This window comes from Hydractinia symbiolongicarpus, chromosome 6 (genome assembly GCF_029227915.1).
Source record: "Hydractinia symbiolongicarpus strain clone_291-10 chromosome 6, HSymV2.1, whole genome shotgun sequence".
Taxonomy (NCBI): domain Eukaryota; kingdom Metazoa; phylum Cnidaria; class Hydrozoa; order Anthoathecata; family Hydractiniidae; genus Hydractinia; species Hydractinia symbiolongicarpus.
In genome coordinates, this window is record NC_079880.1 from 8,802,240 (window position 1) to 8,826,499 (window position 24,260).

General features: G+C 34.7%; 1 protein-coding gene across 1 annotated transcript; it reads left to right on the top strand.

Annotated features, from left to right (window-relative positions):
- Positions 1 to 3,944: 3,944 nt before the first annotated feature.
- Positions 3,945 to 6,547, top strand: LOC130647948 (marginal zone B- and B1-cell-specific protein-like). The gene is made up of 4 exons (XM_057453957.1): positions 3,945 to 4,132; positions 4,910 to 5,019; positions 5,529 to 5,633; positions 5,918 to 6,547. Exons 1-4 carry the CDS (start codon positions 3,971 to 3,973, stop codon positions 6,060 to 6,062), a joined length of 522 nt encoding a protein of 173 aa, XP_057309940.1. The 5' UTR covers positions 3,945 to 3,970; the 3' UTR covers positions 6,063 to 6,547.
- Positions 6,548 to 24,260: the final 17,713 nt, after the last annotated feature.

Here is a 24,260-nt window from a genome sequence, read left to right on the forward strand (position 1 = left end):
CAATGTAGTACAGGTTTGCATCATATCCATGGAAAGCAAACTTTGTCTGTTTAAAGTTTTGAAGAAACAAACAAAAAAACTTGAGAGAGCAAGTTGCCTATTTGGAATTATCAGCAAAAATTATATAAGGTTTAAGATTTGGAATACTATATGACTATTAGAACAGCAATTATTGTAATTTAAAGTTTTAATTTAAGCTATAGCTAGCTATAGATGAATTCCAGCATGACGTCATTTGTTTACTTTTTAGTGGTAAGAGCTCCCTTGGCTCTGACATTTGCGTGGCAGGAAAAAAGAAGATGCTAGGATTTTGTGAAGAAAGGTCTTTTACTGTGAATTTCTTCTAACGGGGACATTGTTGGGGTTATAAACTATTATCAAGTGCAGGTTGATGCCTTCTGATTTATTTGAATTCATTAAAAGTCATAAAAATACGTTCGTGAGAACTAATTATGAACCGATTATTACTTTGCTTCACCTAGCGCGCCCATGTTTTTCCCTGCTATGGAAATGCCAAAGCCGAAAGAGCTTAGCGCTGAATATTTAAACAATGGAATTCATCTATAGACAAGTTTTATCGTAACATGTTGTTTATAATGTTTATAAGACTTCTTGCAAAAATTGACAACCAAAATAATGCATTATAGCCAAAATAATGCATTATAGCTAAGTACACAAAAAATATGAAGTATATATATAAAGAATAACACAACATGCCTAAATTTGAAAAAGAACAATAACTTAAACAAGATGCAGCTGCTGCATCTTGTTTAAGTTATTAAAAAGGTGCACCTACAATACATTCACAATAGTGACACATCCAATTCTGTTGAGCAATTTACATTTAAGAAAACCAAAGTGGTGTATGCTACTTGGCCTGTAACCACAAACCATACTATGTTTTGAAGCCTCTTAAATGACTCTGGTCAGTTGCTAAAAGAATACTTTGGACAAAATAAAAATTTAAGACGTCTAGATGTAGCCATTAAGTTTGCACACATTTGAAGCAGCTAAATTGGGTGATCAGCGATATTTGAGAAAAAAATTTTTTTTGAGGAAACAAATTAAAAAATGTGATAGTACACACCCTTTTTTAAATAATATAAAAATTTGAACAGGGCCTGGTAGTTATTTTATTTCTGTGTTGTTTTTCATTTTTTTTTCTAAACAATAAGCCTATTTTTTAACCTGAAATACCAGTAAACAAAACAGATTCTTATAAAAGCATTATAACAAAGGTTATCCAGATGAGTGGTAAGGGTTGCTAAAAAAAGCAAAACGAGGAAAATTGCTGGGTAGGAAAACTTTAAATAAAGTTAGAATAGTGTACACCTACATGCTTTTTCTTTTCTAAGAACATGCTTTAAAGGAATACCATGCTGGAATTTTTGGTTAAACGTAATTTGTCTACTGTTTAAACAACAGAGAAATAAGAATAATGACCAGCTTGGTTAGAATTTTGATATTCTTATACATAAACACATTTAAGACTTCAATGCACTCTGTTGTGTTCGGTTTTTTGAAGAAAAAATTAGCACTTATTCACATCCGTTAATCCACTAAAGAATCATTAATCAACGCGAACATAAGTCTATGTTGTTATGGTATATTTTTTCACAATTAGGTAAAAATACCTTTTGCAAAACCAAAGTAATGCTACCTTTGTTCTTTACATAATGGTAATGGCCTTAGGTATGTCTCAAGGGACATATATATATATGATGTTTTTTTTGCATTTTGCAGTCAGTTGGAAATTAGTCTCCTCACTAGTAAGACATGACATGAAAAATTGTTTCTGTTATATTTGTTCATTCTTGGTGTCGACCAAGTATTTGTTCATTCTTGGTGTTGACCAAGTATTTGTCATTCTTGGTGTTTACCAAAAACATTGTTCTTGTTGCTGCACTGCATAAGTTAGGCATAAACTTTACCAGTAAGTTTATATTTATTATTAGATATTATATAATTTATATAGTGACATTTTGGATTTTCTGGTCACACTTAGGCTATAGTTTGTTTTGGTCAGCCATTTTGCCACACCCCTTTTTGGGCTGATCAAATTTTAGTTGTGGTTAGTGTGACCAGCCCCTTTTTGTTTTCTTTGTGTGTGTGTTTCCACCCTGTTGCTTTTGTTTGTTTTTCTATGCGTATTGATTCTTTATGTTAGTTAGTTTCTGTATAATTATTTTAGCCGTTGAAAACAAGTACGAGTTTTGTTAAATTGTGTCGCTTACTTTGGCAGCAACATATACTTTCAGAAACTTATGCACCACCAACAATAATAATTATCAATTTGATATTAAAATAAGTTCTGCATGGTAAATTTATTGTCTTTGCGCTAATCTGCCCAAATTGTTGTTTCTGTTGTCTGCTCAACAGAAGCGTCATTCCTTTTTTATTTTGCACACAGCAATTTTATTGCATTTTAAAAATGCTGAGATAGGCGAATATGCAACCAGACAATACTTAGAATGCTTTTCAATTGCCTATTTGTTTATGAAAACAAATTGCATGGGTTTTTCTTTGCTCATAAACATAAGTAAATTCCCTGAACCCCTCCCCCCTTCCATCTTTATGAAAAAGCGTATTTTTTATTCCTTCCTCATCATACGTCTTTTAACTTTGAAGTTTAACATGTTGTGATAAAAAAGATACTATGAAAAGTCGAAATTATTTTGCTCAAATAAATGCAACAGTGGTAAAAAAGAATGTTTTGTATTGATTAACACATCTGACCGAAAAAGATAAAGATTAGCAATTTCAAATAAATATTAAATATTTACAAATTATTTCTGTCACGATTTTGATTAATTAAAAAGGCACGCTTGAGACACAAACCTAAAGCGTTAGTTAATTAGCACCATAAAAGAAAAACCAAACACACACGTAAAGTGCATATTGAACACAAAAAGAAATCCTGGCTGTAAAGGGGAAAAAGCTTTTTATTTGTCAGTAAGGCACAGAAATCAACAAGTAACAACATTTAAGACAATAACATGTAAATAAAATTTCCTATTCCTATTCTGCTTTGATATATCTTTACTTCCTAAAACACAAAAGGGCAAAAATATAAAATATGCTAAAAGTTTTATTTTTCTCTTGCTCACTTGCCAGAAATAGTTTCCTAAATTCTGATTTGAGAAAAACCGTATGATTAATTATAGCAATTTAAACATACTAGTTGGTTACCCGTGATAAATCCACGGCTTAGCCGGTCCTTTATTAACCGCATTCCATGTCTCGCTACTGTGGTTACCATTTTGAGTGACAGACGGACAGACGTATGCGGGTATTATAATATAGATATGGCTTCATAGATTAATCGTAACAGCCAAAAATAATATGATTTTTCAAAATACTCTCCACGATTTGTAATGTATGTGGCTTGTCATATTATATATAAATTCCCTTTTGGCTTGTCCAAAATTATAAGCCAGTAAGAAATACTGGCACTAAGATGGCGGTTTTATAATAACTTGTTCCCAGTTTCCACGTGACGACAGTAAAAAAGAGCAAAGTGATAGGCTGCAATATTTAGTATTAGAACACTTTTGGCCAAGGAGAAGAATCAAGCATGTCTGTTTAAATATAATAAACTTATTATTGCATTTATAAACTTATTCTATTTATTCAGATTGCTCGCCCAGTTTAAATTATTGTAACCTTGGGGGAGCGATTTATTGCTAGGGTGTTATTTTCTTATTGATAGGACTGAAACACAAAGTCAGTACAATTATCCAGTTCTCAATAAAAAAGCAGACCTTGTAGTTTAATTTAAATAAAACAAGCTTCCTTTCGTTTGAAGCACTCCATTTCATTGGTTGCTAATATTTGCCACATTTGTATCATAATTTTTCCCTTTTCCAGCTCTGTAAACTTTGAAAAAATCTCCCATTGGTTAAGGCAGCAGATTCTGACAACAGTGTATAGATTTCGTGTATTTAACCTTTTTTGTTTTTATTATAGCAATATGTATATATTTTTAAAACTTGTGTTGTTTTGTGGAGTCGTGTTTTGCCAGCAAGGAGAAAAAATGTCATTCACATCTCCTGAATTATCAGACGAAGAACAGCATTCAGCACATATGCCAGATAACTTAAAATGCGACGCCTGTACTGCTGTGGCCTATCAGGTAATTTCATGCCATTAAATTATACATCAAATTATGGAAATCGAATTTCAGATTTCCTGAAGTTTTCATGTTAAGGCTATCACACCTATATGTGTACTACAACTGCAGTTTTTTGTGGAAAAAACTGTTTCTTTTTTATAATATAAAACACAAATTGTGTTTATAAAAAGGTTCCTTGTTCACGTATAGGTATGTTTACTAGCTGTATCATCATTTTTTTCCTCCTACCAAGCAACGTTGGGAGAATCAAAATACCCAGAAAACTGCTGTGTCGCAAATAATTTTGTGTGTGTGTGTGTGGCCTTACTCGCTAACTTGTTTTTTAAAAAAAATCAAGAATGGAAATGGTGTGTTCATCATCATCATCATCATCATTCTCAGCTTAACGTCCGTTTTCCATGCTAGCATGGGTTGGACGGGGTATATTAATGATGTGTTGGAAACAGTTTTTTCATGTGTTTGGCCACACTTATAGGTTACAAGGGATTGTTATTTACCCTTGTTTGCAAAACAGTTGACTTTGTTTAGATGTTTGAGGTACATAACTTCTATCATGCATAGAAATATAATAACAGCTTGAATTGATGCATCAAAAATACTTCAAAAAGTTATACAAAAGAGTAGATCAGAAATATATCAAGAAGTTAAAAGTACAACTCACGATCTGTGAAAATGATTTTATGCTAGTTTTAATAAAACTAGGCTGTTCTCTGTTTTTTTTTTCCAAAGTAACTTTTACAACTAACATTGATTACATTAGATGAAATTGATTTTTAGATGACCGAAGCTTTAAATAAAGGCGAAGAAAAAATAAAGGGAAGGGCATTAAAGGAGTCAGAGTATCTGGATCTTTTTGAAAATTTGTGCAATGGTAAAACATGGGAAAAGTAAGTTGTTTTAGAAATGTTATTTTTCTTTTGATGTGTCTTTATCATAATGTTAGAAAATGTTTTTCTTTTTATATAAATGCAATGTACTGATGTATACCCCCTCCTTTTTTTATTCTTGTTTGCAAAATTTAGTCCTGTAATTGGGTGTAAATCCACAAAAGAAGTCGCACCAAAATTTGAAAATCGGCTACCCACCACATTTTCACCTACAGAAATTTGTGAAGCGCTTTTTTTTCTCGCTTTGTCAACTTTTCCTTAATTTTCACATTCAATATGAACCTTGAGGAAGTTTTTTTACTCTTAAGAGTTTCATTAGTTTTTCATATTAGGGAGTCTGGACCGAGACTATTAATTTAAAATAAGATATCACTAACACTCTACAGTACGAATCATTTTTTGCGAATCATTTTTTGCGAATCCTTTTTTGCGAATCATTTTTTGCGAATCCTTTCAGTTGTTTGATAACCAAATTAGCTACTTTTCTTAAACCCGTTTCTTTTGTTTAGCTATGGTCTTAAAACTGTCAACGGTGTAAATCGAATATCTGGAAAAGGTCTTGAAGCGGACGCAATACCTGGTATGATGTACGGAGGAGGAAAGTGGCCAGGAAGGTATGCGTGATAAATAAAACGAATATCTAACAGTGTTATTTCTAAACGCACAGACGCACTTCCTGCATAGATTTAAAACGCATCAGGGATGCAATACTGGCCCGAATTGTCAGCCATGTTTTATGATCCTCCAGAAATGTTCTTCACTTATCTCAAACATAAAAATACGCCTTTTGCATATACAATTTTCCTAAATTTTTGCGTCAAATTTCATGTTTGCTAGCTATGCGACACATTTGGGAGAAAATCTTTGTAGTTATATTGTCTTTGCTTTTTTTACTTAGGTTGGAACGAAAATGTTTTGAAATAATCGGCGATGTTGGTGAGGACGAGTTGTACAAAGAATACCGAGAAAAGAAAAATCTACAACATTATTTATGTAAGGTATATTCGAAAGATTGCGTAAAAAACAAGAAAAATGAATTGTAGTTGAGAAATGCGGGTTTTTTTAGTTGAAATTTTTTTTGCGTAAAATCTACTTATTTTTTGACACTAGAAGTTGTGCACGTTTATTTTATCAGTTTAAAATGTTTGCAGCACAACTTTTTTTATTGAGAGGGAAGTTAGTTATAAACTTAAATCATTCCGATGCCAAGCTTGCTTCGTTTGGACAAAGTTTTTTTATTAGTATACACTCCCGAGTTTTTTATTTCCACCTAAAGATTGACATGTGTTAAATGTGCTAGTGACGATGAAGCGAAACGAATTCATATATGCGTTGGTTGAGATGGCTTTAAGTTCTGGTAATGTAGCGCCGAGTTGTTTCGTACGATTGTAGATGTATGTTATAAAAACTTTTAAAAACTTTTAAATTATGATTGTATTTGTTATCAACATGAAGTGTACTTTATGATGTTAAACATTGTATAACAAATCTTTGTAATCCCATATATTTAACAAGCCGTTTCACGGTTTGTTTTTATTTTTATCTCCATCATCGCCATGAAAATACTCGGTCTGTATTTCGAAATAAAATAGATGTACATAAAATGTTGGAGATAATTTTTTGCGTGAAATCTAAGAGGTAGTGAATTACAATATGTCAAGCTTTTGGTGATCTTTCTTTTGTTTTTAATACATCTCCAACATGAGTTCCCGCGTAAAATTATTTAAATTTTTAAATATGGTGCACGCATTAGTTTTCATTAAAAAACGCCTGCTATGAATTTTTAATAAACATTTTGTCAAATTTAACACATAAAAAATGCTGGAGTGTTAAAAGGATATTCAAATGATGGAAAAGTGCCATACTACAACAAATATTTTTTTTGTGTTGCTTGTGTTTGTACAGAACTGAAGTTGCTTAACAATTTTTTAAATCCAGTTCAGTGGCTTCTAATAAATAAGATCTTGGTGTAATCTTGTTCGTCAGGTAACAAATGATAAAAACGCTGATGCAGTGACTTTCTCTTATGTCTCACAACTGGATTTATTGTGCCTTATTTTATTTTCGACTTTTTAGTTAACTCTTTCATTTTTCTATTTGCGATCATTGCATTATTGTTTATGCGATTCAATTTCATGAAGAAAAGATAATCTAATGGTTTGATGTGCAATTATTGGTCAGTACCAGTAGGTTTACGATACGTTGACTGAAATGGTACCATTCGTGAATTTGAGCATGAATTCACTTGTGTAAAGTTCAACAGCGAATTGATTTGTCGTTGGGGGCTGTTGATGTGTTCATGGAACTTTTTCAGATGGGATATTTTGATTAGCGAATACGTTAATGAATCTTTTCCAAACCTTTGGATGTCAGCAATACTGTTGTCTCGTGTCGTTACGTGTAAGTTTCAGGTAGGAGGATAGGTTTCAACAACTACTGACAATGCACGACAACATGAATAGGTGACTGGCTGTAAATTTGCCGGTAACAGAAGCAACAAATTTGACAGGTGTATAATGTACGATGTACACGTACAAGTGTGCAAGACACTATTTGTCGAATTGGATTTCCTGCATGTATTTCCAATAGGCTGTAAAATTGAGGTTGTGGATCGCAAGATTATTCCCAAAATCAGTTGATATCGTCATTTTATTCTTTTGTCTCTAAACCATTAAGATGTTTTTTGCTTCTGGTTTGGTTAACTTTTGTAGGATCATTCTGAAGATGTTTGTCAGGCCTGTTGATGATTTGATATAATGATTTCCATTTTGCCTTATTGGTTACTTCTATTGTTCTTTGCTCATGCGATCATTATCAGGAAAAAATTTTGTACTACGAGCGTAAAGTTGCTTTTAATTTAAGATTTGCTCTGAGAAATTACTTTTTGTTTATTATATTTGTGGATTTGAATTTTGGGGTTTGCTCTGACATATTAACAAAAATCGCCTCTGGAGTGCACAGGTGGGACAAACTGTTTTAGTGTCGAAAATGAGCAAAAAGAGCTCTGGGTTCGAAATTGTAAGGAAAAAACAATAAACAAAAACCGCTTCGAGTTCCAACCATAATGGCGAAGAAAGCTTTGCATGTGGGTTTTTGTTGTTGTGTGCTGCAAGCGGTGTTTTTAAATGCAAATGACCTTGACCTTTTTTATACCAATCTTGAAAATTATGTTTTTTGATACGCTGAAGATGACATCATGGCGAGTTTTAAGTTTATTTTTTGTTTCTGTTTTTTAATTTTTCGCCCACCCCCAAATATCTAATATCCCTTAGCTAGCTAGCTAGATCTGTATGTGTATAAAATAGTGACGATGTGTATACTTAACCCTACAGACCTAGTGTCCACTAGGTGCTAAGTTTAACTCATGTTAATTATACAGTACTCTTCATTACCTTTTGAATAGTCATTTTCGTCCCATTTACGATGGTAGGGTTTGTATGGTGTTGTTAAGAAGAGTCATCATTGTGTGTCAAATACTCAAGTTGCCACAGGGAATATCAATTTACGTTTCTTGGTGGGTGAGTTTTCAGGTTTGACATTTCTTCTGTGCCACTTTGACTACAAGAACCGTTTAAAAAAAATTTAAATTTTATAATAAATACTATCAGATGTTCTAGCTATGCTTCCTTCTTTTAGTTGCGAATTTCATCTCCATTTCTCTCCACTTAGTGGTGCACATACCCAGAAACAGGGCCAAAAATATTTAAGAGTAACACCCTAGAACAAGGTAGAACAACCTGGAAGAGCCTAAAACAATCTGGAACAACCTAAAAACAACCTAGAACCTGGTTAGTAGTTATAACTCTCACTCTTTGTGCGTGAGACCTGGGTTCAATTGCCCTTGGCCGTAGATTAGTAGTTATAGCTCTCGTACTCTGTGTGGGAGACCGGGGTTCGATTCCTCTTGACAGCGATTCAACATGGGCGAGTGAATGTTACCATAGCCCCAAGTTAACCCAAGCCATGTGAGGGAAATTGGGAAGATGGCACACTGTGTGAGCCATTGGATGTTACCGGGAATTGTCTACTAGAGCGCGGGCCCTAATTAGGTCTGCGTAGGTCAAAATGAGCATTAAATACTCTAGGACTCTCCATCTAAGCCATGGCCCCTCCTGGAAATAATAAACAGGGTATATCCCTTGATATTGGTGAGGCTAGCTATGTAAAATATGCACTTATATCTATCTAATTCAATATGGGTGAGTGAATGTTACCATAGCCCCAGGTTTGTTCTGCCCATATTTCAAAAACTGCCTGCTTATAAACAGGAGAGCCAGGTTATGTACGCATAGCCAGATTATTTTTTGCCCTGATTATGTCGTTGTGACCAGATTATAAACGCTAATATAAGAGGCTGTGATTGGCATATTTACTAGAAATGGCGAAAGAAAAAAGTCTCAACATAAGTTTTCTCTGCAGATGAAACACCATTGAAAACTAGGCATAACGAAAAAAAGTCTTGATGTAATTCTTATAAACTTGTCTTGTGAGTACATTTCAAATATAATTTGAAATAACTAAATTTCACAGAACTAAATTTTGCAGATGGGTGTGCTCATTTTTATTGAATTGAATTCTGGGGATGACCTTAATTAATCGTTTTGCGAGAATTGAGTTTGGCGAAAAGTTATTAAACTTGCGAATCCCAAAATTTAGTTTCAACAAAATTTCGTTTTATTTGAGATCAACTTTTCTATAGGAAGTCTCACAAATATTGAGGGTTATATTCTGTGTATTATTTCCAGGAGGAGCCATGGTTTAGTTTTGAATTACGGTGGAAAAATTTAGGCAAAGTTTTTTTCTTTAATTACAAGCCATTGCAAATCTCATCAGTAGGTCTTTAAATTGCACTTGTTGTAAATTTTTCAATTTCTACAGGAAAAGTCAATATATTGGAGTCTCTGCAGACCTTGATAGACCAAAATTTACCAAGAACTAAAAATGAACCAACAAATGAGAAGGCGAGGACTCTAATGATGACAAAATCGTTTTTACCGACAATAAGAGTCGCAGTAAAAATGATAATGTACAGTTTTGTCGTAAAAATATCTAAAAATCATTTTTTTTTTCTTGTAGAGCTCTTTCAGACCTAAAATATTTCAGACATTAATATTTTCAGAATTGTTTTTGTCCGAAATTTTTTGCATTTAATGTATAAGCTTAAAATGTAAAAAAACAACTAACCAACTATGATGTAATGGCTATTATGTTATGCAAGTGTCACATATGATATAGGTGGGTATGAGAAAGAAACCTCAAATTGACGTTTTTTATGGCAACTTGAGTTTGGACGCTGCCTGTAACGAAATGCCATTTTTCTCAAAAATAGAGACAGTCTCTGTATTCACAGGGTTTTTCAACCTATGGAGTGATATAAGAAGATCCCTCAAAATTTAACGATTTGGCTAAAGTTATTGCCATAGTGGTGATTGGCATTTAGCTAAATTGACAAATCGCATTTGTGCTACATCTGCCTCTGGGTGAAAACAAACTCGTTATAAGAAAGAATGTTGAAAAAACGCGGAAATGGAAGGATGCAGCTGGCTAACAGAAACACAAATAGCTTTTATCATCATCATCATCACCATCATCATCATAATCATCATCATTATTCTCGGCTTAACGTCCGTTTTCCATGCTAGCATGGGTTGGACAGGGTATATTAATGACCCTCTTCCAATCTGATCTAGAAGGTGAGTTTAGCTCTGTGTTAGACCTAAACTCACCTTTCTCTGTATCAAGTCTGTCCTTATAACCTGTCAAGTCTTTCTCAGTCTGCCTCTGGGCTGCCCCAGGAACTATCAAGTCTCTACACTTTCTTGCCCAATTATCCTCCTCCATTCTTTCCAAGTGCCCCAGTCAATTCAATCTTCTTATCTGGATAACATCTTTTATTCTACGGATGCTTAGCCCCCTTCTTAGCTCATCTGAACTCTTTCTGTCTCTCAGACTGGCATTACACATCCACCTAACCATTCTCATATCATTCATTTCTAAACGGTCAAGATCTTCCTGCTTCACTGCCCATGTCTCACTACAGGCCATGTCTTAAATAAAACTATGCCAGAGCTACAAAAAGCACCCGCTAAAAAAATTACGAGTGCTATGGTGTGCGAAAAATCGCACTCGTAAACAAAATTTACTAGTGCGATGTGAATATTTGCAAGTGTGATTCACACTTCACTATTTTTTGTTTACCAGAACGTTATGTTTTTTAAGCTGCATAACGCCCCTAAAATTAGATTGTTTTGCGTCGGCAATAAAAATGCAGACGTGAGATACATTTCAGCTGATTTGGAAATGGAGTACAAGTCCCATTGACCTACCTACCCGATGGTTACTTCGTTAAGTTAATAGTTCACTGCTAACTGGCTTTCTATGTTTCGAGATGAACTCATTAGGAAGTACGTTGAGCACGTGCTCTTTACGAACTGAAGGTCAGGGCATCATTAGGTTGTATATCGCAGAAGTCGCCGGTGACATGCGTCGAAAATGCTTATCACGGGCACAGTTCAACATGAAGCAAACTGTACAGAAGACTCAATTGATAGAGTCTTTGCAGAACATCTCTCCTCACAAAACCGAGGGCAGGGCTGACTTATTGCCTACTGTGTCTTGTTGGAGAGAGAACTTCTGGACTTCTTTTTAATACGATATACTTTTGTGCACTCTCATTGTGTATAAACAAAATTTTGTTTTATTAAACAACTTTTTTTAGTATTTATTTTTGGCCTAATATTCACGTCATACTCTCCTTGTGTACAAACAATTATTTGTTTAAAAACAGTTTCTTTCGTTTTTATATTTGTGGGCCACCAGAAGGTATTTTAATCTTTAGCTACCTGGTGGTGAAAGTATAAAAATACATTTCAATTATTGCACAACACCTTTTTTCCTGCTGTTCAAAAAAAGTTAAAAAGATAATGTTCTTTTCTAGTAAAAATATAATATTACAAGGTCTTTTTCTAACAAAAAACAATGAAAAGATGAGAACTAAAAAGATATGAAAATCACTTCTAATAAATAACTGATCCACGTGGGCATACTCAAAATATAGTTTTTATACAGAAATAAATTGCATCATTCAAATACGATATTGAACCAAACATTATATAAGCCACGGGAATATTGTACACATAAAATCCTTAAACATATTGAGTAAATCCAGTAAAAAAGCCTTACAAAACCCTACAAAAAAAGTGAAAATAAAATACTCAAATATCACTGTCACTGTCTGTATCGCTATTAACTGTCCAAAGGCTCATAGGAGTATTTTCATTGTCTTCAGACGTGCTTCCATCGCTTGGGAAACCTTCATCCTCTTCTTCCGTTGTCTGATCGTCTTCACTGTCTTCACTATCTCTGTCTGAAATGTTCATAACTTCTAGGCGGGGAGCTTTCACTGGAATTTTTTCTTCTGTTCTTTTTGTCCTCCTCTTACGAAGGAAAACAGCGACGGATTCATTGATAATTTCTTCCCTTTCCTCATTGGTGAAAAGTTTATCATTATTGCAGATGGTAAGTAATTTCTCCATTGTAGTGTGGTTCATTGAGAGACGTTTATCAGAAAGCATCATGGTAAGACAACTAAATGCTCGTTCTATCGTAGAATTAGACCCCGACAGTGCGATAACAATCTCAGCAAGAGGGCAGATGTTCTTGAATTCATTTTTCTTGAGTGCGAAAATTTTTCTCCACATCACTCGGAAATCACATGTCATGTAACGAGCATTAACATGATTTTTAAATGCCTTCCACTTAACAATAACATGGTCACGCTTGAAACCAGCGGCTGGGAGGGGCTTTGAAAAATGGTCAGCTACCAAGAGCAAGTCATTAACTGCGTAATCCCGATCTGGCAGCCCGTTCTTGTGATCGAACCACTCCATTGCAGAAAATATATCACTGTTGATATCGTTGAATCTTTCCAGTAGAAGTTCCTTGAGTTCGACCAAAACATCCTTTTTCACTTCGCATGCGTTTAGCCTCACCTGATCTATAGTCAAAGTTAAATCACCCAGTGTAACCTGTGAGGTTTCTTTTTCGATGATCTTTTTTCTTGGACCACTAGCTTTGATGAAACTGGCTACAACATCACCATCAATCAAAGGGAACGAAGCAAGGTGACTTGTTAGGTTTTCCTCCTCTTGGCCGGCACATGCAATGGCGTCTTCCATGTTCGCTACAGTTTCTTTAATGATATGATCCAACTCAAATGGGTACAAACCCTCTCCTTCAAATATCTTGGATGCTGGAGTGATCAATTCCAATACATCAAGGTAAACACAAGTCAAACAAAGATATCGGTAAGATTTCATCTTTCTTGTTATTTTTGCTTTAGTATCAGCTTTTGTTTTCTCGTCAGCAATAACATTGTCGAAAGTGGTTATGATAGCTGGCCACACTGCCAACAATCGTTTAAATGCTGTTCTCCGGTGACCAACGAATCTAGTTCCAGTGAGTTTGGAGAGTGTGTAATGTTGGATATCTTGTACACCACAGGCAGCTTTAATTCCGCTTTTAATTTCGCCAGAGTTTTTCATTAAACTAAATATCATCTGATATAAGTCATCAATATCAGTCAAGGCCGTGTTTTTACATGCCTCCTTCACAGCTAGCTGGATTCTGTGATTGGCGCAGTGAATCTTTACTAGCCATTCTCTCCCATCATTTTCAACTCTGGTAACGAGGCCAGTACGGCAACCAGCGTTCACACTTGCTCTGTCCATGGTCATTCCAATCAATTTTGTAGTATAGTCCGAAGAGGAACATTTCCTTGATGTAAACGCTGTAAACGTGGTCTATGCCATCCTTCAGTGATTGTGCATCAGATCCGATCATCTTATCATCAGATCAGCTTATATATTCCTGTAATAACTTGTAGTAACTGTATTAGTAACAAATGTTTTTGTTTGAGAACACAATGATGACTATCGCTACAAAAGAAAGGTATCCTATCGAAAATATAACCTACCGTCTTTGTTAGCTCGAGTTAAGACCATTTCCTTGTCACTGCCTGTTTTGCGTGCCTGAGATCCATCAGACAGTATGGACATGAAATTTTCTCTTCGGATTAATTCTGCACACATTTTGATGACACAAGCGTAAATACAATCTATCAACTGTCTCGCTGTTTTCGAATTGTCGTGTCCTATGTATTAAAAATCAAAAGTCTTGTAACAAAGTTTTGAAATTAAAAACAGATGGATTTCATGTAGAATATAGAAACTCAGATATAAAAAAATTCAAACTGTAATATAAAAAAAAAATATTATACAGGTTCCACAGGTTGAATTTACAATAAATAAGATTTCATACCTGTGACCAAACGAACTCCGTTTATTTGCAGAACTTTAACAAAAGTTTTGAATTGTGTGACAGGTATAGTGGGGTGTAAGCACATTTCGTAGGCTGTTCGTACGAGCTTTTCATATGCAAGTTTGCTGGCTTCGTTTGTCATGAGATCTACACGTTTCTGCTTTAACGCACCACTGTCCCTAACTGCAACTGTTCGTTCTTCGGGAGGTTTCATACGGTCTTTTTCCAAAGCAATCTGGTGACCTTGACTTTTATCAATATGTCTGAACAACTAAATGAAATTTACATAGTTTTGTAAAAAGTACTGGGAATGAGGTTGATAAAAATTATAGAATAAACTTTGTTATCTCTTACCTGATACTTGGACACAACACTTGTACCATTGATGAAAGACGCGACGCTCACTTTTACTGATCCTTTCAATTTAGAGAGAATTTCATCTTTGTATTTTGCACATAAAAGTTATGTATGTCTTATTATTTCTTTCTTCTGTTTTATGTCCTATAACTTCTTCTTGTCCATATGATTTAAATGTTGAAAGTTCCACTCGCTTTATCTTTGCTTCCATGATAATTCAACATCGGAAGGAAGTTGTTGTTTTTTTCAAATACAAACATTTTATCATATAGAACAGGTGATATTCGAAATACGTCACAAGGGATTACTGTAGAACAACTCAGTCATTGTTTCAAAATAAAATGTAGCAAGTGAGTGGGATCAATGTGAAAAGAAAATAAGCATGTGAGCACTTGTTTTTTTTAAATAAAGATCAATTATCAAAGTGAGTATGAAAACATGAAGAAAATATCTTTGAAACAAAATCAATCACGAAGAGTAATCAGCGTAATAGCCTTTTTCATCGCTCTATAATATTTTAGAAAACAAAAAAATTCACGAGTAAAAAAGCACTCATAACTTTTTTTACGAGTGTGCGGGCGAGTGCGCGTGCGATCGCACTCGTCTCAAGGAATGGCCTGCACTACCGTACAACATAACACTTCTTACATAGGCCTCATACAACCTACCTTTTAACTCAATTGACAAGACTCTGCTAGTAAACAAAGGAAGTAATTCTCTGAACTTTTTCCAAGCAGAACCTATCCTGCAAGTAACACTTCTTCCAACACCCCCTTCACTGCCCAACATATCACCTAAGTAACAGAAGTTCCAAACTATTTCTAACGAGCCATTGTTGTACACCATTGAAGCTGGAAATACTTCATTTTCAATAATCTCACCTTTGCAATGCTAGCATACAAACTGAATGTCAGCTCTAAACCTTCCATCAATACTACTGTACTTCTTATGTACCCAATGCTTGCAAGTCTGACAAAAAATTGAGTTACTACCAACCCCTTTCCTGGAAACTCTACAAGGCCACTTTCCAAATACAAGGTTACACTTGGCTGCAATGCTACTAATCATGACTTTAGACTTTGTTGTGTTTACCCTTAGCCCTTTCTCTTCTAGTCTTTCTTCCACTTCTCAAACTTTTCAACTAATTCTTCCATCGACTCTGCTATGAGAACCAAATCATCTGCATACAATAACTCCCATAGACAACCTGTTCTGCACTGCATTGACAGCGCTTCTAAGACTAGAACAAAGGACTAAGTACAGAACCCTGATGTACACCAATATTTACACTAAATTCATCACTAAGTGAATCGTTAAACCTGATACGACTTCTAGCATTGCTGTACAAAGACTGTACCATCGTAACTAGCCACTCATCCACACCTAACCTCATAACCCTCACAACCCACTAAATAACTTTACGTGGCACTCTATCAAAAGCTTTCTCTAAATCCACAAAGGCAAAATAGAGATTCTTTCTCTTTTTCCTAAATACTTTTCCTGAAGCTTTTTGAGTAAAAATATTGCATCTGTAGTGCCACGCCTGGAAAAAAACCTCTTTACCTCTTTCTAATGCATCACCCTTGCCTTTGAAACGATTCACTATTACACTCGACTGTCACTCACTCGGAATAGCACCATCTTTTATAATCTGATTAGCAAGACTTGTAATAAGCTCAACTCCAATATATCCAGATGCTTTTACCATCTCTGCAACAATACCTGATACTCCTGCAGCCTTGCCAATCTTCAGTTTGCTAATAGCCTCCACTACCCATTCTGTCTTAATCGTAGCATAGCTGGCCCTTCTACAACATCATCATCAGACAAATTATCCTCATCCCAATCAAACTCAGTGTTAAGCAACCTCTGATAATAATTCTTCCAAGCCTTTTCTCCTCCTCTGTGCTATCCAAAACACCTTCATCATTACGTATACACTTACGTATACACACTCATTGTGCTGGTCTTCCCTTCTTAACATATCTGCAAATCTGTTTCTTTCTGCTTCTTATTTTGCCTTATACACTGCTGTACGAGGACGACGCTTAGCTTCTAAGTAAATATTTTTACTACTAACTGACTTCCACTCTTTCCAAAGTTTCCTCTTTTCCTTTATACACTGGTCAACCTCATTATTCCACCACCAGGTCTGTCTATGTCTAGCTGGTCCTTTTGTCCCCCCACATGTATCATCAGAAGCTTCTAGAAGACCATTCTTCAAAGTAGTCCAAGTACTTTCAACATTGTCACTATCACACTGACCATTGTGGGCTAACTGCTCAACTTTCGCACTAAATTGTCTTGCTACAATCTCTTCCTTCAGCTCTCAGACTTTACAACGGGCCTGTACTTTCCCTTGGCTTCTTTAACACTCTTCAAGATAATATCACAAACCAGCAACCTATACTGGAAAAGACACTCTTCCCCCGATATAACTTTCACATCCTTCACCACTTTTGTGTCTGACTTTCTAACCAGGAAGTAATCTGTGTCTTACAGCCACCTGACTCATATGTTATCAGCCTACTCTCTCTCTTAATGAATGATGTGTTGCGAACCACCATGTCCGTTGCCATTCCAAATCAAGCAATCTCTCCCCTTCCTTATTTCTGCTCCCAAATCCATAGCCCCCATGCACACCTCTATAACCTTTAGATGACTTCACAACATGACCATTAAAGTCGCCACCCACCATGACAAGTTCAGGGTCTCAAAATTTTGATGTGACTGCTATTAACTTATCATAAAACTTATCTTTATCTTCCTCACTGAGTCCACACTGTGGAGCATAAACTGACAGAAAAGTGACAATCCTATTACCTATCAAAAACTTTATCACTATAATACGACTATTAACACGCATAACATCTATTACTTTTTCTACCCACTTCTCTGCAATGAATATGCCAACTCCTCCATATCCATCACTATTACCAATCCAAAAAAGCTTATACCTTACCCTCCTATCTTCTACAAATCTCACTGAAGCTCCTCTCCACCTGACTTCCTGAACACAACACATATCAACAGATCTACGCTCTAACATTTCAACTATTTCACCTGCTCTACTTCTCAGATTACCAACATTTACACTAGCCATCCTCAACCTAGTGTTATCTACCTTGTGATGTGATAGCTCGATAACGCTCTGACGATGCTCACACCTGAGATCTGTCCTACGGTGCGCGACACCTTCACTCCTTAGAGTTCCAGCCCTGTTTACGCAGTTTGTCTGATCAACTGTTCTTACGGCCATAAATAAAGAGTTTTGGCATTGTTTTACAGCTGGATGCCCTTCCTAGCGCAAACCGACGTTCAACTCCTCTCTTGTCTCTTAAAGAGACCCTTCACCAAAGCTTTACAAAGTATATTAATAAAGTATAAATTTTTTGATAGTCAGGAAAATGGCTTAAGCTTACACTCACCATCACCTAACTTTCAGAATGTACAGTACTGTGAAAAGGTTTGTTAACATCGTGGTTCGTGTTTATTTCATCTTACGCACGAACCACGATAGTCCACGATGTGCATTTTTTTAACAATCATGGATCTCATGATCATGTTTCGTGGACTACACTAACGAAAGTTAAATATTACATCGTGGCTTCCACGATAGATAACTTCTATTGTAAAACAACAAAGACCGTTAGTTTATCAATTAAATCAAAAAATCGACAGCAAAAAATAAATTAACACGTTTAATTCGTTGTCATAAAGCTAGCTACATAATAGATTTTAATTGTTCGTGAATCAAAATGCGATGTAAAAAAACCACATTTCTATCGCCGCTTTTCGTCTATAAACTTTTAAAATGCGATCTAAGAAAGCATTTCTATTGCCGCTTTTCGTTTATAAACTTTTAAAATGCGATCTAAAAAAACATTTCTATTGCCGCTCTTCGTTTATAAACTTTTAAATGTGATCTTAAAAAACATTTCTATCGGCGCAGACAAATTTAACTTTTCTAGATAATATGACATTTCGCAAAAATACGATCGCGTCCATGACGAAAAAGTATGCACCAAGCAAAAACTACGAGCTTTTTTAACTTGATAAAACCTGAAACAAACAAATTAACTTTAATAAAAGACTTTTTTGAGAAGAAAAAATATTAAATTATACTGGCTATAAAAATCGTGGGGCTCGCGAAAATAATCGTGGGATACAAGATCCTTTGTGGAGATAATAATATTAGCGTGGTGGCCACGATAGAATGTTTGAATGCTTGTTATAAATAAAGACCACGATTTTATCGTGGTTCGTCTGCACCACGTATAACCCGCAGCTCAGCTTTTTTAGGAAGTTATAAACTAGATGCTATCAGATAGCCCGCACCTTCGTATAACCTGCATAAAATTTCAATCAATTTGTTTTGCTAACCCACACCTTTGCGTAACCCGCATCATGTTAAGAAAAACATTCAGCGTATTTTTACTTACCCTAATCATTTTATAAACATGTGTGTGTGTTCTGTTTTTTTTCATGCTGCAGACAAGTAGCGAATCTTTTAGTCTTAACTTCCTTGTCTCCGATTGCCGAAGTAATAATGAATTAAAATTAATTTGACAAGTCGATCTTCTGCTAATGCCGACAGTACTAAATCAGACAATGCTGTTTCCTTTTTATTTGTAGACATTAGTTTCAGCCAATAATAACTCTTGTTTCCTGCGATTAAACAAACAAACAAATAAAAAACCATTCTATCAGGTTATAAACCTAAAGTGAAAGTTTTTTTGGCGTATAATTATCACGGATTGTCTGTAACAGCGATGTACAGAACGTTCTTTTCTAATGTTTACAGAATTTTGTTAACTATTTATATCTCAGCAATCACAGTGTGCATAATAAAATGAATGGCGGCAATGAGGAGGAGATAGTTGCATGTGTCTTATTAATTGTATTTTATATTTATTTTTGATATTTTCAGTGGCCACCACTAGTTAGCCATTTTCAGTGGCCACCACTAGTTTCGGTGGCCACCACTAGTTGGAAAGTGGCCTTGTGGAGTTTGCAGGAAAGGGGTTGGTAGTAACTCAATTTTTTGTCAGAGTTGCAAGCATTGGGTACATAAGAAGTGCAGTAGTATTAGTGGAAGGTTAAGAGCTGGCATACAGTTTGTATGCAAGCGTTGCAAAGGCGAGATTATAGAGAATGAAGTATTTCCAGCTTTAATGATGTACAACAGTGGCTCGTTAGAGATAGTTAAGAACTTCTGTTACTTAGGTGATATGTTGGGCAGTGAAGGGGGTGTTGGAAGTTGTGTTACTTGCAGGATAGGTTCTGCTTGGAAAAAGTTTAGAGAGTTACTTCCTTTATTGACTAGCAGAGTCCTGTCAATTGAGGTAAAAGGTAGGTTGTATGAGGCCTGTGTAAGAAGTGTTATGTTGTACCGTAGTGAGACATGGGCAGTGAAGCAGGAAGATCTTGAAGGAATGATATGAGAATGGTTAGGTGGATGTGTAATGCCAGTCTGAGAGACAGAAAGAGTTCAGATGAGCTAAAAAGCAGGCTAAGTCTCTGTAGAATTAAAGATGTTATCCAGATAAGAAGATTGAATTGGCTGGGGCACTTGGAAAGAATGGAGGAGGATAATTGGGTAAGAAAGTGTAGAGACTTGATAGTTCCTGGGGCAAAGCCCAGAGGCAGACCAAGAAAGACTTGGCAGGAGGTTATAAGGACAGACTTGATAGAGAGGAAGTTGAGTTTAGATCTAACACAGTCTAGATCAGATTGGAAGAGGGTCATTAATATACCCCGTCCAACCCATGCTAGCATGGAAAACGGACGTTAAGCCGAGAATGATGATGATGATGATGATGATTTTTTATTTTATTGTATTTATCTGTTGTTGTTTATGTTGTTGTTGCTATGATATAATAATACAAATAAAGCCTATTTAAATATGCATTTTTGTGTTGTTGTTTTTTGCTTATTTTTCTTATAGGCCTCCTTTTTCATGTTAATAAATATTTTAAATAGATTAAATGTGAAAAGTTTTTACCGATTCAAAAGAATTATGTACTGAACTAGTTTCTGAGAATTTATAGCCTCAATATTAGCCAAAAGGTATTATATTCATGCTTGCAAATATTTTTGTGAATATGGAAGAAAGAAGAAGTTTTGCTGGCTGTCTAATTTTAGCCTTAATTTTTCTGAAAACATTATTTTGCTTTCACTTGAATTTTGTGATTGTTTTAAATAATATGTAACAGATGGACCTGTAAAGGTCCTGTCTGCTGCATTTTGGAGTGCTGAAATAGGTAAATAAGCTTCAGCTTCAGGGGCTTTCCCCCAAACCCGACTCTGGGGTTAACAGCGCCCCCTGTAGACCCCCAGCTGATTTGACACGCGCAATTTTTGCTACGCAAAATTACGCGTGGACTTCACTTCGCAAATCCACCTAAGGAGAAAAATCCTGTATCCGCCCCTGCCTGTTGCTCAAAGGTAGCGAAGATAAAAAAAGAAAATTATTATCTATACCTTAATTTTATCATTTTTCAAAATTTTTGACAGGAATTAATAATTAAGTCCGGGGCACTAGATTGTGAAATACGTGTCAATTAAACTTAAAAATGATACCTGCTATATTGCTCTATTACCAGAAGCAAATCATTTCACTGTGCTTAATGTGATTGCAAAGATATAAATAGATTAGAATTTCATTCAACACATAGAAAAATGATCTCCAGAATTGTGTTTCAGAGAGAGCTTGTAATATTAGCAATGGCAAGCAATAGAAAGTTAAAGAAAGCAATTTCACTGTGTAAAATAAATTAAATCACGTAGTTGAAGTGAGATTACGTAGATATTAATGTACGCATTTTATCCCGTTGGTACTATTTTCTTCATTGAATGTATAAACTTTAAATTTCGCAATAAATGACAGAAAATACAAAACTTATCACATAACCCCCATCACAATATAACCCGCACCAACGGTGAAACTTGTAAAAATCAACTTATAACCCCCAGGTTATATACCTGAAAATACGGTAAAATCTTTTTTATTTATTTTATCTTGACTTTTTTTTATATATTTTAGTTTTTTGTTAACGCAAACAAGAAAAATAACATTGATTTCCATGTTAGATGAATTGATATTGCTCAACCAGAAAAAATTTTGTGGAATTAGGGAAGCAATTTATGGCTCCGCTAATTTCTTATTCCTCAAAATTGGGCAAAAGAGCGATCGCTCTCCTCTTATTGATAGGCCTGCCCCTAGAAATTTTTGCAACGCAACTTTATGTATATTTCTAAATAAAAACACTGCTTTTTTATCAATAAAGTTGTTTGTGCAGTTCCAAAGTTGTCTCCTAGTTTGCTCAAACTGAAATTATTTTGGTTCTCAAACTTTATTTTTAGTAAGTTTTTAAAACAGTGTATTATGGGTCAGAATTATTAGATCATGGATTAAAAATTAGTTTGGTTCTATTTTATTGACAGGATATGATAAATCTTGTTGTCGCCTGTTTGACCCTGCTTTAAGATCGTTCAGAATATGGCACATTGCAGGAAACTTATATTTAGCAAAAGAATATTTGACCAGGTTAGGTTTTTCATTTTCAAAATTTTGAAGGGACTTAGCTGGCAAAATTTGTGATTTTCTCGAACTTTCCTTCACATTCTTCAATGTTGTTGACCTTGGCACACACAAACCAAAATCTGCACTCCCATTGAGCACAATAATATGCTTCTGGTAATACCACAGTATGGCAGGTATCATTTCTAGGTGTTATTGAAATGTATTTCAACCTTGTGTCCAGGACTAATTATTAATTTAACATTGAAATGAAATGTATATGTTAACATGTGGCCACTGAAAGTGCAAAAAATAAATTAAGATACAATTAATAAGACACATGCAATTATCTCCTTCCCATTGCTGCAATTCATTATTTTTATTATCATACACACTGTGATTGCTGAGATATAAACAAATAACAAAATAAATAATTAAAAAAACCTTCCCTATACATCACTGTTAAATGATGTACAATCCGCAATAATTATATATTACGTTTATTTATACGCCAAGAAAACTTTGATCTCTTTAATAGTAGCTGTATTTTGTCTGTGTGTCCGCGAAAGCCGCGTCCCGTAACGGAAACATGAAATTTTTAAAATGCTCACCAATACCAAATGCGGTATATTTTTGTCCACTTTGTTGCAACAGGTTAATTTAAATGAAGGGAGACCCCGTGGATTGTTCCAAGGGCTAAGGACTAGTATATAATATAATAATAATAGATATACATAAAAAACAGAGATATACTTCACATATATACTTAAGGTTAGTACCCTAAGTGACAATAAAAATCCTAAAATTACTTTTGAATGCTAGATAAGAGATCTAAAATGATAAATAGTAACAGTTACTTTGAAATGATGCACCTTGTTTTTCTATGCAAAGTCGATGAAAAGAAACATTTGGGATGACATTTTAATGCATTTGTTTGTAAAATAAAATAGTTACACAGGAAAAAAACTCACGATAGTAAGGAAAAGTGGTGGGGTGTGGTACATTGCACTCCTAAATGGCACATGGCTAGTGATGGCCACCGCAAGTCATCTCACAATCATGAAGTGTGCCCCACATCATGTTGTAAAAATGTAAAGTGTGGAAAAACAAAACTAATTATCTACATAGAAATGTCATAGTTGTCAGTAATTTTTTGCTTCATCTGGAAATTACATATAAAGGCTCAGCACTTAAACTAAATATTTTACTTTTGATAATTATCGTGATTGCTAGACAGTTAAAAATTTTTGGTAGTCAAAACAGGTAGTGTTACTTACTGTGTTGCTTGTGTTGTGGTCTGAAAATTTTTTGACCTTGTAATTTAACAATTTTGACGTAAATGAACTTGCCTTAGATGCGATTTTCTAACAGGCCTAAAGAACTTGGCAAGTGTATCTACACCTTTATTGCTTATGATTGTTTCTAATAATACGAAAACAAATGTGTAATGCAAAACAAAAAAAGCACGACTAGCATTTAAATCTAATTTGTGCAAAAGTGTTTTACTGTGATTTTCATCATTAGGGTTAAATTTCTGTGTCTGTTTTCATTATGTATATGTAACTTTATTTAAAAAACATTAAAAAACATAATTATCACACATTGTGTGTAACAATGAGTTTGGAAGATTCTTTTTTGATATTTGATATTTTTATTATCCGTTTTTTATCTTAGCAATAACAATGTGTATATTAAAATAAGTTGCACGACAAATTTTTTAATTATACACATTGAGATTGGTGTAACAGACGTATTTGCATGTACCTTTATCATTGTATTTTTTATTTAAAGCGGCCACCTGTTGTTTGAAAGTAATGAAGATAAAAAAGAAAGAGAAGAATATTCAAATTTAATTCTAACATTTTTCAATATTTTTAACAGCAATTATATTCAACAGCATGTATAGTCACTAAACAGATTGTCTATAATGTCCTTTAGCAATTATCAAATTCTGCTATCTTCTACCAAATTTCGATGTATATGTTTACCAATCTACTGTAGTGTACATTGACTATTGTTTAACATTATTAAAGTGTAAACAATA

Bases quoted from the DNA above. Each gene is read 5' to 3' on its own strand.
- LOC130647948 (XM_057453957.1), top strand. From the start codon at position 3,971: ATGTATATATTTTTAAAACTTGTGTTGTTTTGTGGAGTCGTGTTTTGC. The intron at 4,133-4,909 runs GTAATTTCATGC...ATTGATTTTTAG, and splicing joins GTACTGCTGTGGCCTATCAG to ATGACCGAAGCTTTAAATAA. The intron at 5,020-5,528 runs GTAAGTTGTTTT...TCTTTTGTTTAG, and splicing joins AATGGTAAAACATGGGAAAA to CTATGGTCTTAAAACTGTCA.